General features: G+C 35.1%; 1 protein-coding gene across 7 annotated transcripts in view; it reads left to right on the top strand.

The window, feature by feature from the left end:
- Positions 1-15,491, top strand: part of GLCCI1 (glucocorticoid induced 1) — a 128,833-nt gene that overhangs the window by 88,353 nt on the left and 24,989 nt on the right. For 4 of the 7 annotated variants that reach the window (XM_077997017.1, XM_015134020.3, XM_015134019.3 and 1 more), the window contains 2 exons: positions 7,378-7,491; positions 14,048-14,200. In XM_077997017.1, the coding sequence (XP_077853143.1) occupies positions 7,378-7,491; positions 14,048-14,200 (267 nt within the window). Of the gene's footprint in view, positions 1-7,374; positions 7,492-14,047; positions 14,201-15,491 lie in introns of all 7 variants that reach the window. The other 3 variants (XM_077997016.1, XM_015134018.3, XM_028846029.2) reach the window with 1 other exon arrangement.

Here is a 15,491-nt window from a genome sequence, read left to right as displayed (position 1 = left end):
TCTCTATTTCTGACCTCTGTGGGGTTGGAGCTTGGAAAAATGAGGGAAAAGGAAATGGAATAGAAACGTTCCTGCTTGACTGCTACTGTCATAAGAGCTTTTACTTTTTCTTAACAGATTTTTAAAGTCAACTTCTCTTATATTTTCATGGGTCTTTGGAGATCCCCTCTTCTGCACATCTCTTACCTACAGTTCTTTCTGGGTTAGCGTATCTTTTACTCTCTCCTTAGCCTCTAGAATTCTAGAAATAACCTTCAGCTTCTCAGCTGCTGAGCTCTATTTCCCTTTCTTGGTGGCCCTCTTAAGAAGGACCTAAGACAATCCTTCATGATGGCTCACACTCACATTTCCAAAATGGCTCCTGAGAAACTCTCACCAATTTTTTGGGGGGGTGTGAGGGGGGGGGTCTGGTTAATACAGGGAGTTTAGATTTATTCTAATGCAGCAGTAAATCTGTATCATCCTACCTCACTCTTTTCAGTGTGCAGAGTATGAAGCAAATACCAGTCCCCTTAATTATGGGGAACATACATCAGTCTTTCCAAGTTGTTCCATTAAAACTCCTCTCTTTTCATTTGAGGTAAAGGAGGAAGTATACTGTCTTAGGTATTAGATTTGATTTTATCCTACTTGGAACCTAATAAGGTAACCTGTTACTCTTTTATGAATACTGGCAGAAGACATAAGACTCCTGATTTAGAGACAGGTGACTTTATTATTCACAGCACAGCAAGTATCAAGAACATCAAATTATTGTCAATTCTCCTGGACCTCAAGTCCCATGGGGAAATTAGGAAGACTCAGATGGATCCTTACATACAGTAGATCATATTATAGAAGAGGAACACTGAGCTTGGGTAGTCCACTGCTTTTATGACAAGCAGTAAGCACATTTGCTCTTTGTCCCAGAGGGAACATAAGTAAAACTGTTATATTGTTGTTTTCTTTCTTTTTTTTTTTTTTTTTTTTTTTTTTTTTGCTATTCTGATGTTTATAAGCAAAAATTGAAAAAGATAGATTTACTATTCTTTAAGGCATTCAGTGGAAAGAAGAATAAAATCACATGTTGCTTCTTTATTTCACCAGTAAGCACTCTCATTAGTAGGTTATATTTTTTTTAGATGGAACCATCTGAAGGAGTAAAATAAATGATTAGGGATGTTTCTCGCTTCCAGTCAAAATTGATTAATGAGTATTATTGATAGGGTCTCCTTTTTAAAGTAAGACTTTCCTTATACTTGAATAAAACTATAGTTTTACTGAGAGGGTACAGTCTGCCTTAACATTCTGTTCATTCTTGGTATTTTCAGTACATATTTGTAATGATATTAGGGAAAAACAATTGCAATAATGGTTTCTCTGGACCTACAAGATAATAGTCTGAATATTTTGTATTATCTCTTTGAAATCAAAGGAATTATTTTATAAACCTTTTAAAATACATATATCCAGTAAAGTCTCTGTCTAAATTAATTGAATTGTAAATATATTTTATAATCCTTTTATTATATTTTAAAAACCAGACCCAATAGGAACAATTTAGAAGGTCACACAAATTGTTTATCAAAAAATATAGAAACTTACCAGTAAGTTAGTATACAGTCATTTAATCGCTTCATTAAATTTTCGTTCATCATTATTTCAGTTTCACAGCTTGTAATATCTCCAGCATTAAAAAAGAAAGTTATTCAGTGGTTTAAATTATCAGCCAATAGTTATTTATTGGTAGTTATTTACAGTTGAACACACAGTATTCAGTAGCATTGCTAGGTAATAGAGGTTACAAATGAAGGATATAGAACTGGATTTGCCATTTTTTAGCTGTTTCACCTTGGGAAGATACTTCGTTTTTGAATTCTTCTCATCTGCAATATTATAAATTTGAGGCATCAGATGAGTTTGTGAACAGTGTTTTTAAATTTTCATCTGGTATTGTTAAAATGTCTCTGTTGACAAATATGGTTTATTAATAGTTGTAAATACGTTTCCATATTAAAACTTATGTGTATACAAATTCTCCCAAAGCCAGCTATATCTGTAGAGGTGAATCTGGGGGTTCAGGGGTGCGTGGTATGTGGAATCTCTGTTCCTGGATCAGTGGGTTTATGTGAAGTCTGCATGTGGGCAAGCATGTCTGTTTGTGAATGGATGTATAGGGGTTGATGTGCTTACAGATGACCCCTCCCTGTGTATATATATTGTGCTTTCACGTATGTATTTTCTTTGTGCATGTTTGTATGCATGTGTCGAATGAAGAGCATTTTGTTCATCAGGGTTTACTTACTGACACTTTAAAGAAAAACAGGAAAACAACACTGATTATTCATACTTATAAGAAGGCAGAAGAAGTTTAAAATTTTTATTTTTAGAAATTTGAGATTTTTGTTGCAGGATATAGTACATAAAATTTATGTGTTGAGGGATATAATATATAAAATTTGCTTTTAACTAGTCTATAGACCTTTCTTTTGGGATACGTGATCTTTAAAAGCATTAAAGTTTGTCATATATTTCCCATTTTATAAAGAAGAGAATAACAGCTTGAGATTCATGATTTTTCAAATTATATTTTCATAAAAATTACTTGAGTTAATATCTTCAGTGATTGTTTTGGGGAAGGAGTTATCTCAGTTCAGCCTTTGTCACCTTTTCCATTCCCATTTGTCTGTAATTTTTGTAAAGCTTTATCTCCTTGTGAGTTGTTAACTTCATTCTCCAGTCAGTATAGAATGGTGATGAAGAGAGCAGACTCTGGAATTCCACTTACTGAGTCCAAACACTTGTTTACCACTTAATAGTGTGACTTTTAGCAAGATTTTTTTTAACCTTTCTACCTGTATTTCTTCACCTCTAAAATAATAATAATAATAGTACCTAGCTCATGTGCTTTTGTTGAAAAATAAATGAGATCATTCACATAAAAGCAAGTAGCAGAGTGCCTTCTACAATGCTGGTACTCAATAAATAATTAGATAGGAAAATTTTAATGATGCTTTTCTATTGTTAATTGACACAGTCATCAGACAAACTGGACTATAATTACTCTTAATAATTGCTAGAAAGAATATGTTATTACGCAGAAGTGCATCATCAGAGCATTTTCAGCACGTTGAATTATAATTTGTTTAAAATTGTATTACCTGCATTTGGCAAAGGATGAATTTCTATTATAGGAATATCCCTTTACATGAAGAGGGTGTGTTCTAATGTCTGTTAATTGTTAGAAATGTCATTAACAGAAATAGACATCATAGTTGTATGTTTGCAGAGGTCTTCTATTTTCTGATAGCTCATTCCTCTTTGCCATGCAAGGCAGGAAGCATAGCTCCCCAGCCCTCTTCAGTAATCAGCATGATTCTCTCTTCTGTTAGTACTGTTTCCTACTAAGAACCTTAGAACCTAATTACAGCCTTGGACATGTCATTCATTTCTCCATCCAGGTAACTGAACTAAGAATTTTTGCCTAATTTGAGTCAAGTCTCTGCTTTCTGCTCTTGAGCTATTACCTTGAGTGACCTAGTATTGAGGATACAAGCACTTCCCCAGAAAATCTTCTGTGGTCAAGGCTACTATGTTAAAATAAAAGAACACCCTTCACCGCCAGCAATGGAAGGAGAGTTCCAGTTGTTTGATGTCTTTGTCATTTTTTGGTTTTGTCATCTTTTAAGTTTCGACATTATGATGGGTGTTAATTTATATTTCCGTCATTAGAATGATGTTGAGCACCTTTTTTATGCATACTGACCATTTGGATATTCTCTTTGGCTAAGTACCTGTTCAAGTCTTTTGCCTACTCTTAGACTTTTTCTTATTGCTTTGTAGGTGTTCTTTACATGTTAAGGATATGAATTCTTCATTGGATATATGTGTTGTAAATATCTTTTCCCAGTACATGGTCTGCCTTTTTATTCTAATGGTCTCTCTGCCTTCGTTTTCAAAGATGAAAAGAATTTTAGTTATTACTTTTGGTTCCTGTTAAATAGGATTTTAGCTTTAGTCACCATGTTCTGGACAGGTGCTACCCTATAGGTCACCTTTGTGTGAATTAGATAAAAACACTCCCTCTAAGTAGATGCAGCCCCACTAGCATAAGATTTTTTTTTTTTAAAGGGCAGTGTCTTTTAGTGAAGGAAAAGTCTTCTCTCAGGTAGCCTGAGTATTCTGCTAAGGCTACAGCTTGCTGAGTAGAGCTTGGTCTGGCCTGAATTTACCCCTCAGTCTGGTGCCTTAATGCTTGCTTAACACTCAAACCGCAAACCAAAGATGGCACCCTAGGGCAGGTTATCTTTAAATATTCAGAGTTTCTAACTATTGAATACAAATTATTATAGTTTATGTATTGGATTTTCTCTTTTCAAAAGGTTGTTCTTAAGTTGTGGGGAGCTAACTTCCAAGATTAATTTCCTAGTTTTGAGTTGGTTATGTCTTAAAAGTTTGGTTATCAGTTAGATGTCTCACACCCAGGATGTATTTTTCCCACTGAAACACTGTTCTGTGGAATCTTGGTTTATAAACCAACCTATAGTAGTGCGATAGAGAGACCTTAACCACTGTATGTAATGGGTGGTCTTTCTATAGCAAATATTGTTTAGTGGTCTTAGGGTAGCAGTGGCGTACTTCCCACATTGTCCTAACACTAGAAATAAGGATTACTTCTCTTTCCAGCTACCTATGATGGTTGTGCTGGTATCATGGTGCAGTGGCACCTGTGGATAAGAAGGATGAACTGAGGACACCAGGTCTCTTGCTAGTGATAACCTATAACATTTTTCCTGGTTTTAGGCTAGCTCCCTTCTTTTTTTCTTCTCTTCCCAAAGCCCCCAAATCCTGCTTCCTTTCTCACTGCCATCACTTAATCCTTTTAAGTTAAGATTTCCCATTTCCCTGCTCTATGGTGGAATATAATTCTTTCTGAGAAAGATTTCTGTCTTCTTCAGTCCTTGAGGCAAAAGTGCTCAACCAGTCTTTTGAGGATGAGGGTTTTGGTTTTGCATTTTTTATTTATTTTTTAAAATGGTAACAGTAGTGGGGGAAATAAACAGGACAAAAATAGCAAGTAAACAGAGCTGATGTTACTAAGTTTTCAAAAAATGTGTTTCTGGTTCTCAGATGTTAAGTAAGGCCAGTTTCTGGTTTTTCTTCATTTAATTTCATAAATGCTTTAATCTTTTCTTTGTGACTATGCTAATTTCTCTCTATATAGTTATTATTTATTCCTTGTGACCCAGGATCACGTGTTTCCTAACTTTTTCATGGTTTTTTTTTTTTTTTTTTTGAGAGAGTCTCGCACTGTTGGCCAGGTTGGAGTGCAGTGGTGGGATCTTGGCTCACTGCAACCTCCCCCTCCCAGGTTCAAGCAATTCTTTTGCTTCAGTCTCCCAAGTAGCTGGGATTACAGGCCCACACCACCACGTCTGGCTAATTTTTGTATTTTTTTTTAGCAGAGACAGGATTTCACCATGTTGGCCAGGCTGGTCTTGAACTCCTGATCCACCCACCTTAGCCTCTCAAGAGTGCTGGGATTACAGGTGTGAGCCACTGCACCCAGCTGACTTATTCCCTAACTTTTTAAAATGTTGGAGCTAGTGTAATTGGGACCTGTTTCAAGTTGAAAGAAGGCTTCTCACATACTTCTTGACTAGAATTTGAAATATGCCAAGTATATAATATATATTTAGGAAGATGGACTTTTATCCTAATTCCCACTGAATTGTAAACACGAGCATAACTATGTTATATCCCAAAGAAGGTCTGTCTTTGGAATTCACAGTACCTGTGAAAAGCTATAGGATTGTATTATTTAGGTTGGTAATCTAAGTGAAGTAAGGTTTGTAGCATGATGTAGGCTTTTCATCTTCAAGGGTTTGTTAAGTCGGCTTAGAACAAAACTTTTCTGGCTTATTTTGACATCTCAGAAGCCTTGACTAATATTTATCAATTTTAAGGTTTTTAAATATTTTTTAAATGAGCAAGTACAAATTATATTATTAATCTCTAGGCATTCTGAGCTCTTTCATATAAGCTTTTCTGGGTTTGCTTTTATACCTCTGTCCTAATTAAATGAATTGTACAATTTGAAATCCTATTTCTTTTTTATCATAGAGAATTATCGGTCTTGATTTATATTAATTACCTACAAATTTTGATCATTTTCTTATGAAAATTAATGTTCTCTGCAAGAAAATTATTTCAGTTCAACAGAGAGGAAGGAACACAAATATTAACATAATCTTATTTGTACATCTTTTGCAAGCACATTTTATGAGAGATCCATAAGCTACATAGAGCTTTAAAACACTTAAAGGGATGTAAAGATCTCAGCATAAAAGAAAGGATATAAATTCTTCCTTGTTTGAGTGCTTCATTTTCTTCTATATTGTTTTCTCTTCTACTGTTAACCAAAGGTAAACATTAGTTTTCTCAGCAACCTATATACTTTTACCCTTGAGCATTTATAGGCTTTAATAGTAATTTTCTATTGTGCTTTATATTGCCATGGTTATTCAAGGTAAATATTTAGATAATTTTGTAATACATTGTATCTTTGTTGTATCTCTCTGGGCTCATCGTAGATGTTCAGGGAATAATTATTAATTGATTAACATCATCTTTTCTACAAGGAAAATAATACCAATATTAAATGACTTCCCCCAAATTGTTAATGGTTTCCTTTAAAATACTCAGAAATTTTTTTACATCACCTAAAATATGTAAGTAGTTTAATGAATTCCAGGTCATATTATAGTAATGACTTTTCTGTGAAACCAGAGAAGTGTGAACCTTCCTTTTAGGAGAATATACCCTAAATTATATTTGTTTTTATAGGTTTTGTGATTGAAGAGCAATATATATAGTAATATATTAATAATTTACTAATACTAAATAGCTTTGATTCTCCACAACATCATGGGATTTACAATTTTAAAGTGTTTAGTAATTGATAAACCAGATCCATTTTGTTTATGTAAGACAGGAACTTAGAAACTAATGTGCCTATGTTTAGAATTCAGGTTTAATTTTAATCAGTAGGCATTTGAAATACTATTTTTCATCTTATAAAAGGTTTTCAAATAGGAAGATATTTCTGGTGTTACAAAGGTAAAATCTGAAATAATCTGGGTAAATGTAGTTAGTGTATTTACCAATAACACTATTAAAATTTGTAAAAGTGAAGCATTTGTAGTATATATTTATTTCTCATTTTTAATAATCTTAATCCTAAAAACTTTCAAGGGTAAATTATTGTGGTGAAATACTGTCTCTTCTTAGAAACTTGAAATTTTTTTAATCAATACCCCAAAACTGAAGAAATAAATATAAAAATTTGGTATTCACTTTTATTCTCTTCTTGCTTCTCTTTCCCTGCCCCCAAAGCAGATTGCCAAACTGAGACAGCAGCTACAACGCAGTAAACAGAGTAGTCGTCACAGTAAGGAGAAAGATCGCCAGTCACCTCTTCATGGCAACCATATAACGATCAGTCATACTCAGGTAGGCTAACTTCTTCTTGTCCAGGTTTGAATAATTACTTTTTGTTCTTTAAGGAGGAGAATTCATCATTTCAGCATTAAAAAACCATAAATCTTTAGCTTTACTAAATTACTAGTTTGTTAAATTGTTATAAAAAGATTGTTAAAAAGCAGTCAGGCGGCCGGACTTGGTGGCTCACGCCTATAATTCCAGCACTTTGGGAGGCCAAGGCGGGTGGATCATGAGGTCAGGAGATCGAGACCATCCTGGCTAACATGGTGAAACCCTGTCTCTACTAAAAAAATACAAACACAAGTTAGCCGTGGTGGCAAGCACCTGTAGTCCCAGCTACTTGGGAGGCTGAGGCAGCAGAATGGCGTGAACCCGGGAGGCGGAGCTTGCAGTGAGCCAAGATCATGCCACTGTACTCCAGCCTGGGCAGCAGTGAGACTCTGTCTCAAAAAAAAAAAAAAAAAAAAAAGCAGCCGGGCATGGTGGCTCACGCCTATAATCCTAGCACATTAGGAGGCCGAGGCAGGCGGATCACTTGAGCTCAGGAGTTTGAAACCAGCCTGGCCAACATAATGAAACACCATATCTACTAAAAATACAAAAAAATTAGCCAGACTGGTGGTGGGTTCCTGTAATCCCAGCCACTCAGGAGGCTGAGGCAGGAGACTCACTTGAACCCAAGAGGTGGAGGTTGCAGTGAGCCGAGATCATGCAACTGCATTCCAGCCTGGCTGACAGAGCGAGAGTCCATCTCAATGGATAGCCTTCTCTTAATAACAGATAAAACAGAGGATAGTGGTCTCAAGGATGATACTGACCTGGATTGAAACCTTTACTTCCTTCACTTATTGAGCAGCTATGGGCATTATCTCATTCAATCTTCCTAACAGTTCCTTTACCCATCTTTCTCTGTATCTCTATGTATTTTATCCCTATTTTACATATGAAGAAATTGAGGATTAACGTTTTTATTTTCCCCTAGAAATAATTACTAACATATCCCATGGAACCAAATAGTCATGTAACAGAAGAAACCCACGCCGTATATCAAAACAAACTCCGATTAGAGTTTGTTTCACAAAGATAAGGATGATTCAACATTAGTAAATGTATTAGTTCATTGCATCAGGAAACCAAAGTAGAAAAAACATTTGATTTTTTAGATGCTGAATTACACTTGATAAAAACTCAGTATCATGTGATTTTAAAAAAAACTCTCTTACTAAAAATAGGATATTTCCTAATGTGACTAACTGCAAATATAGTAAGATCCTAACAATAAAATATTAGTAGCGTAATTGTTAAAAAATCAAGTCAAGGATGTCTGTAATTATTGATATTATTTTCTAGTGGTTTAGAGGTTCTAGAACAGGGCAGTAAGAAAAAGAATTATTACTACTAACATAGGATATTATATATTTAGAAAATCAAAGTGAATTAACTAGACTATTAAAACAAATGATAGGATAGCTAAAATGAAAAATACTGACAATACCAAGTGTTGATGAGGATGTGGAACAACCAGAACAGCCATACATTGCTGGTGGGAACACAAAAAGGTACAGCTACTTTGGCAAACATTTTGTCATTTTCTTAAGAAGTTAAACCTATGCTGACCATTCAACCTAGAATTTTCACCCTTTGGTATCAATCCATGAGAAATAAAAGCATATGTCCACACAAAGACTTGTACATGAATCTTCTCAGAGGCATTATTCATAATACTAAAAAAAATGGCTCTCTCACCACTCCTGTTCAACATAGCATTGGAAGTTCTGGCTAGGGCAATCAGGCAAGAGAAAGAAATCAAGGGTATTCAGTTAGGAAAAGAAGAAGTCAAATTGTCCCTGTTTGCAGATGACATGATTGTATATTTAGAAAACCCCATTGTCTCAGCCCAAAATCTCCTTAAGCTGGTAAGCAACTTTAGCAAAGTCTCAGGATACAAAATCAATGTGCAAAAATCACAAGCATTCTGATACACCAGTAACAGACAAACAGAGAGCCAAATCATGAATGAACTCCCATTCACAATAGCTTCAAAGAGAATAAAATACCTAGGAATCCAACTTACAAGAGATGTAAAGGACCTCTTCAAGGAGAACTACAAACCACTGCTCAGTGAAATAAAAGAGGACACAAACAAATGGAAGAACATACCATGCTCATGGATAGGAAAAATCAATATTGTGAAAATGGCCATACTGCCCAAGGTAATGTATAGAATCAGTGCCATCCCCATTAAGCTACCAATGACTTTCTTCACAGAATTGGAAAAAAGTGCTTTAAAGTTCATATGGAACCAAAAAAGACCCCGCATTGCCAAAATCCTAAGCCAAAAGAACAAAGCTGGAGGCATCATGCTACCTGACTTCAAACTGTACTACAAGGCTACAGTAACCAAAACAGCATGGTACTGGTACCAAAACAGAGATATAGACCAATGGAACAGAACAGAGCAATCTACAGCCATCTGATCTTTGACAAACCTGACAAAAACAAGAAATGAGGAAAGGATTCCCTGTTTAATAAATGGTGCTGGGAAAATTGGCTAGCCATAAGTAGAAAGCTGAAACTGGATCCTTTCCTTACTCCTTATACGAAAATTAATTCAAGATGGATTAGAGACTTAAATGTTAGAACTAAAACCATAAAAACCCTAGAAGAAAACCTAGGTAATACCATTCAAGATGTAGGCATGGGCAAGGACTTCGTGTCTAAAACACCAAAAGCAACAGCAACAAAAGCCAAATTGACAAATGGGATCTAATTAAACTAAACAGCTTCTGTGCAGCAAAAGAAACTGCTGTATCAGAGTGAACAGTAAATCTGGGAGAAAATTTTTGCAATCTATTCATCTGACAAAGGGCTAATATCCAGAACCTATAAAGAACTCAATCAAATTTACAAGAAAAAAGCAAACAACCCCATCAAAAACTGGGCAAAGGATATGAACAGACACTTCTCAAAAGAAGACATTCATACGGCCAACAGACACATGAAAAAATGCTCATCATCACTGGCCATCAGAGAAATGCAAATCAAAACCACAATGAGATACCATCTCACACCAGTTAGAATGGCAATCATTAAAAAATCAGGAAACAACAGGTGCTGGAGAGGATGTGGAGAAATAGGAACACTGTTACACTGTTGGTGGGACTGTAAGCTAGTTCAACCATTGTGGAACACACTGTGGCTATTCCTCAAGGATCTAGAACTAGAAATACCGTTTGACCCAGCCATCCCATTACCGGGGATATACCCAAAGGATTATAAGTCATGCTGCTATAAAGACACATGTACGTGTATGTTTATTGCGGCACTGTTGCACAATAGCAAAGACTTGGGATCAACCCAGATGTCCATCAGTGACAGACTGGATTAAGAAAATGTGGCACATATACACCACAGAATACTATGCAGCTATAAAAAAGGATGAGTTTGTGTCCTTTGTAGGGACATGGATGCAGCTGGAAACCATCATTCTCAGCAAACTATCGCAAGAACAGAAAACCAAACACCGCATGTTCTCACTCATAGGTGGAAACTGAACAATGAGATCACTTGGACGCAGGAAGGGGATCATCACACACCGGGTCCTATTGTGGGGAGGGGGAAGGGGGGAGGGATAGCATTAGGAAATATACCTAATGTAAATGACGAGTTAATGGGTGCAGCACACCAACATGGCACATGTATACATATATAACAAACCTGCATGTTGTGCACATGTACCCTAGAACTTAAAGTATAATAAAAAAAAAAAAAAAAAGAAAAAAAATGGAAATAGACAAATATCAAGTCATGAGTGGATAAACACTTCATAAACCCTGCATCCATGCAATACTGTTAGGCAGTAGAATGGAAGGAACTACTGATATATGGAATAACATGACTGATTCTCAAAAACATCATGCTAAGTGAAAGAAATCAGGAGCAAAAGGCTACATACTGTATGATTTGTTATGTTAAATTCTCAAAAAGGCAACATTATCAAAACAAAGTTTTAGGGATGTGGATTGACCACAGAGAGGCCCTAGGGAAACTTTTTGGATGATAGAAGGTTCTAAATGTGACTAGACTAACAAAGCTCAACAAATTGCATACTTAAAATGGGAGAATTTTATTGTATGCCGATTATAACTCATTAAAGCTGTAAAACAAACTGGCAAGCCTGAGACATGTGAAGTGAAAATTCTTTTATGCCTTCCTTTTTCTTCTTAATCTGATAGAATTAACATATTGTTTGTGTTTCAAGCAGTTTTTCTCTAGGATACCAATGCACTTACAGTAGATCAGTTGACTCATTGACTTAACAAAGAAGACTTACACAATTGTTCAATTTTACATTGAATTTTTGCCATGTGATTATTCTTAAAAATTATTATCCTTTGCTATACATACTGAAATATTTGTAGGTGGAATATGAAGTCTGGAACGTACTTTAAAGTATTCTAAAAACCAAAAAGGTTGTTCACGTGAAACAAATTGGTAAATGTTGATAATTTTTGAGGTTGGATTATGTGTACCAGGGGGTTTATTTTGTTTCTCTATTGAATTATGTTTGTGATTGGAATTTTCCATAATGAAAAGGGGAAAACTGAAACTAGATGACTAGATAAAATATAAACATAACACAAATTCAGTTTTCTCTTGTATTAGTAATAACATGTTTGAAAATATGATAAAAATATAAAATACCTGGAATCAAACTTACAAGAAATATGTAAACCATACATCTTTGAGAACATGAAATAGAAGTCTTAACACATTAATAGATGGGAAGATTCAGTATTTTTCAAATAGCAATTTACCTGAAATTGTTTTGAGTTCCAGTGCAAATTTTAAATGAATTGTTTTTATTACTTGAAAAGTTGTCTTCAAAGGTCAATGAAAAACCAGTGCCCATTAATAGAAAAGAAAATTTGAAAGGACTTTTCCTACAAGATATGAAAATATAATATAAAATTATAGCAATTAAGTGGCACTCTGTCTAGGGATTATCAGATAGTAGCTCCAGGAAATCAAATACAGAATCCATAAAGAAATGTCAGGGCAGTTGGATTACTGTGTGGGGAAAAGAATACTAAGACTTTACACCATACACAAAAATAAATCATGATAGGTTAAGTATTTAAATATGAAAAACTATAAAAATCCAGAAAGAAAAATATTTGATTAAAGTTGATTACCTATTTGATAAAATACAGTTAACCCTTCAACAACAATGGGGATTGGGGCATCGACCTTCATGCAGTTGAAAATTTGTTTGTAACTTTTGGGTTCCCAAAACCTTAACCTACTAACAGCCTACTGCTGCACAGAAGCCTTACTGATAACATAAAATAGTCACTTAACATATTTTGTATGTTTCATGTATTATATACTATATTCTTTAATAAAGTAAGCTAGGGAAAAGAAATGATCATTAATAAAATCATAAGAAAGAAAAAATATGTTCAGTGTTCATTAAGTGGAAATGAATCATCATAAAGGTCTTCCTCCCCATTGTCTTCATGTTGAGTAGGCTGAGGAGGAGAAAAAAGAGGAGAGGTTGGTCTTGCTGTCTCGGGGTGGCAGAGGTGGAAGAAAATCTGTATGTAAGTCGGCCCGCACAGGTCAAACCCATGTTGTTCAAGAGTCAACAGTATTTGAAAAAATACTTGATAGTAATATATGAAAAAGAGTGAAAACTTCAATATGAAAAAAGTTCATGCATCAACAAGAGACAAAAGACATTGATGAGCAGCAACTCACAGTTGGCAAGAATACACCATTGTATGGGAAATATTATTAGTGTGCTAACCCATGATTAGCAGTCTACCTTATCACAGATCATGTATGTCAACTTGATTCAGTGTAAGATAGAGGTCATTTGTTGTTTTAATTTTTACCTTATTAATCTTTATTTTTCTTATTCTTTCCTGTTGTATAAATCCTTAAGCATCAAAAGTCTTGTCTTACACTTTTTACTTAACAACTATTAGTGGTAGTTAATTTTCGAGAACTCCTGCCAAGGACTTTTGAAAACAGCCTTTAAATTGTTAAGTGAGTTGTTGAGCTTAGCATAATACTGTTGCCACATGACTTAATAATCCAACAGATTTTCTTAGATGGAAATGGAAGATACTAGAAGGTAATTGTCACTATACAGAAAACAAACATCTTTTAAACATACTCATACAGAGCTATGCAGTGGACTTACATGATATATTTAAGTTACGTGACTTCAACTATGCTGTTCCCGTGAAATAGAAAAAGGAAAACAATGTAAATAATGCAGAAGATTCTGCCATTCTACTGAACAATTATATACATTATACAGCTATGCCTTTATACTTACATAAAGGGATTTGAAATGATTATTTTGACTATGTAATTTTCATTTTACTTTCTTAGTACAGAACCTAAATTTCTCTATGTGCACCTGAATTTTTATTGTATTTGGAAGGTCAGAAATAACTCTGTTCATTGAGTTTCAATTTTAATATTTACCATACTCCTTAGTTCTTAATTGCTTTGACCATAAATAATTTGATACCACCTTTATCTTATCTCATAGGCTACTGGATCAAGGTCAGTTCCTATGCCACTGTCAAATATATCAGTGCCAAAATCATCTGTTTCACGTGTGCCCTGCAATGTAGAAGGAATAAGCCCTGAATTAGAAAAGGTATTCATTAAAGAAAATAATGGGAAGGAAGAAGTATCCAAGGTAAGGTTACGTGGGATATTTGAATCCTTTTTTTCTTTGATATAACGACCTGTCTGAAAAGTACTTTTTTAGTAACGGCTTTATTAAGATACAATTCACATGCCATCCAGTTTACTCATTTAGTGTACAATTCAGTGGTTTTTAAGAGATTCAGAGTTATACAACCATCACCACAATCAATTTTACAGCATTTTCATCATCCCAAAAAGAAACATTTTATCCTTTCACAGTGGACTCTCATTTCCCTGTAATACTCTTGGCCCTAGGCAGCCACTAGTCTGCTTACGGATTTTTTGGTGGTGATTCTAGACACTTCATATCAATGGAATCATACAACGTGGCCTTTTGTAACTGAATTTTTTTTTTAACTTAGTGTAGTGTTTTTAAGGTTCACCCATGTTTAGCCTGTTATCGGTGACTTTCTTTTTATGGCCAAATATTAATCAGTTATATGGATTTTATTTATTCAGTTATCAGTTAATGGAAATTTGGATTGTTTTACTTTTTGGCTATTGTGAATAATGCTTCTATAAACATTTGTATACAAGTTTTTGTGTGAATATACTGTTTGCATTTCTCTTGGGTATATACCTAGGGTTGGAATTGCTGATATGGTGACTCTGTTTAACCTTTTGAGGAACTACCAGACTCTTTTCCAAAGTGTCTTCATTATTGTCCATTCCTACCAATGTATAAGAATTCCAATTTCTCGGCATCCTCACCAACACTTGTGATTATCTGTCCTTTTTTAATTATAGCAATATTAGTGGATGTGAAGTGATACATCATTGTGGTATTAATTTGCATTTCCTAGTGGCTGAAGATGTTAAGCATCTTTTCATGTGCTAGTGGTTTTTTTGTTTTGTTTTGTTTTGTTTTGAGATGGAGTCTCTCTCTTTCCCCCAGGCTGGAGTGCAGTGGCATGATCTCAGCCCACCGCAAGCTCCGCCTCCCGGGTTCCCACCATTCTCCTGCCTCAGCTTCCCGAGTAGCTGGGACTACAGGCGCCCGCCACCACGCCCAGCTAATTTTTTTGTATTTTTAGTAGAGACGGGGTTTCACCATGTTAGCCAGGATGGTCTGGATCTCCTGACCTCATCATCCACCCGCCTCGGCCTCCCAAAGTGCTAGGATTACAGGCATGAGCCACAGCACCCGGCCTTTAGTGGTCATTTGTATATTCTCATTGGAGAAATGTTTTTTTTAGATCTTTTTCCCTATTTTAAAATTGGCAGTGAAATTGCTAGGTTGTAGCATTTATACATTTAAAATCTTGAATATTGCCAGAATT

The sequence above is a fragment of the Macaca mulatta genome, chromosome 3, assembly GCF_049350105.2.
Source record: "Macaca mulatta isolate MMU2019108-1 chromosome 3, T2T-MMU8v2.0, whole genome shotgun sequence".
NCBI classification, from domain to species: domain Eukaryota; kingdom Metazoa; phylum Chordata; class Mammalia; order Primates; family Cercopithecidae; genus Macaca; species Macaca mulatta.
The sequence above is the reverse complement of the archived record's forward strand: the minus strand, read 5'-3'. Positions and strand labels throughout refer to the sequence as shown.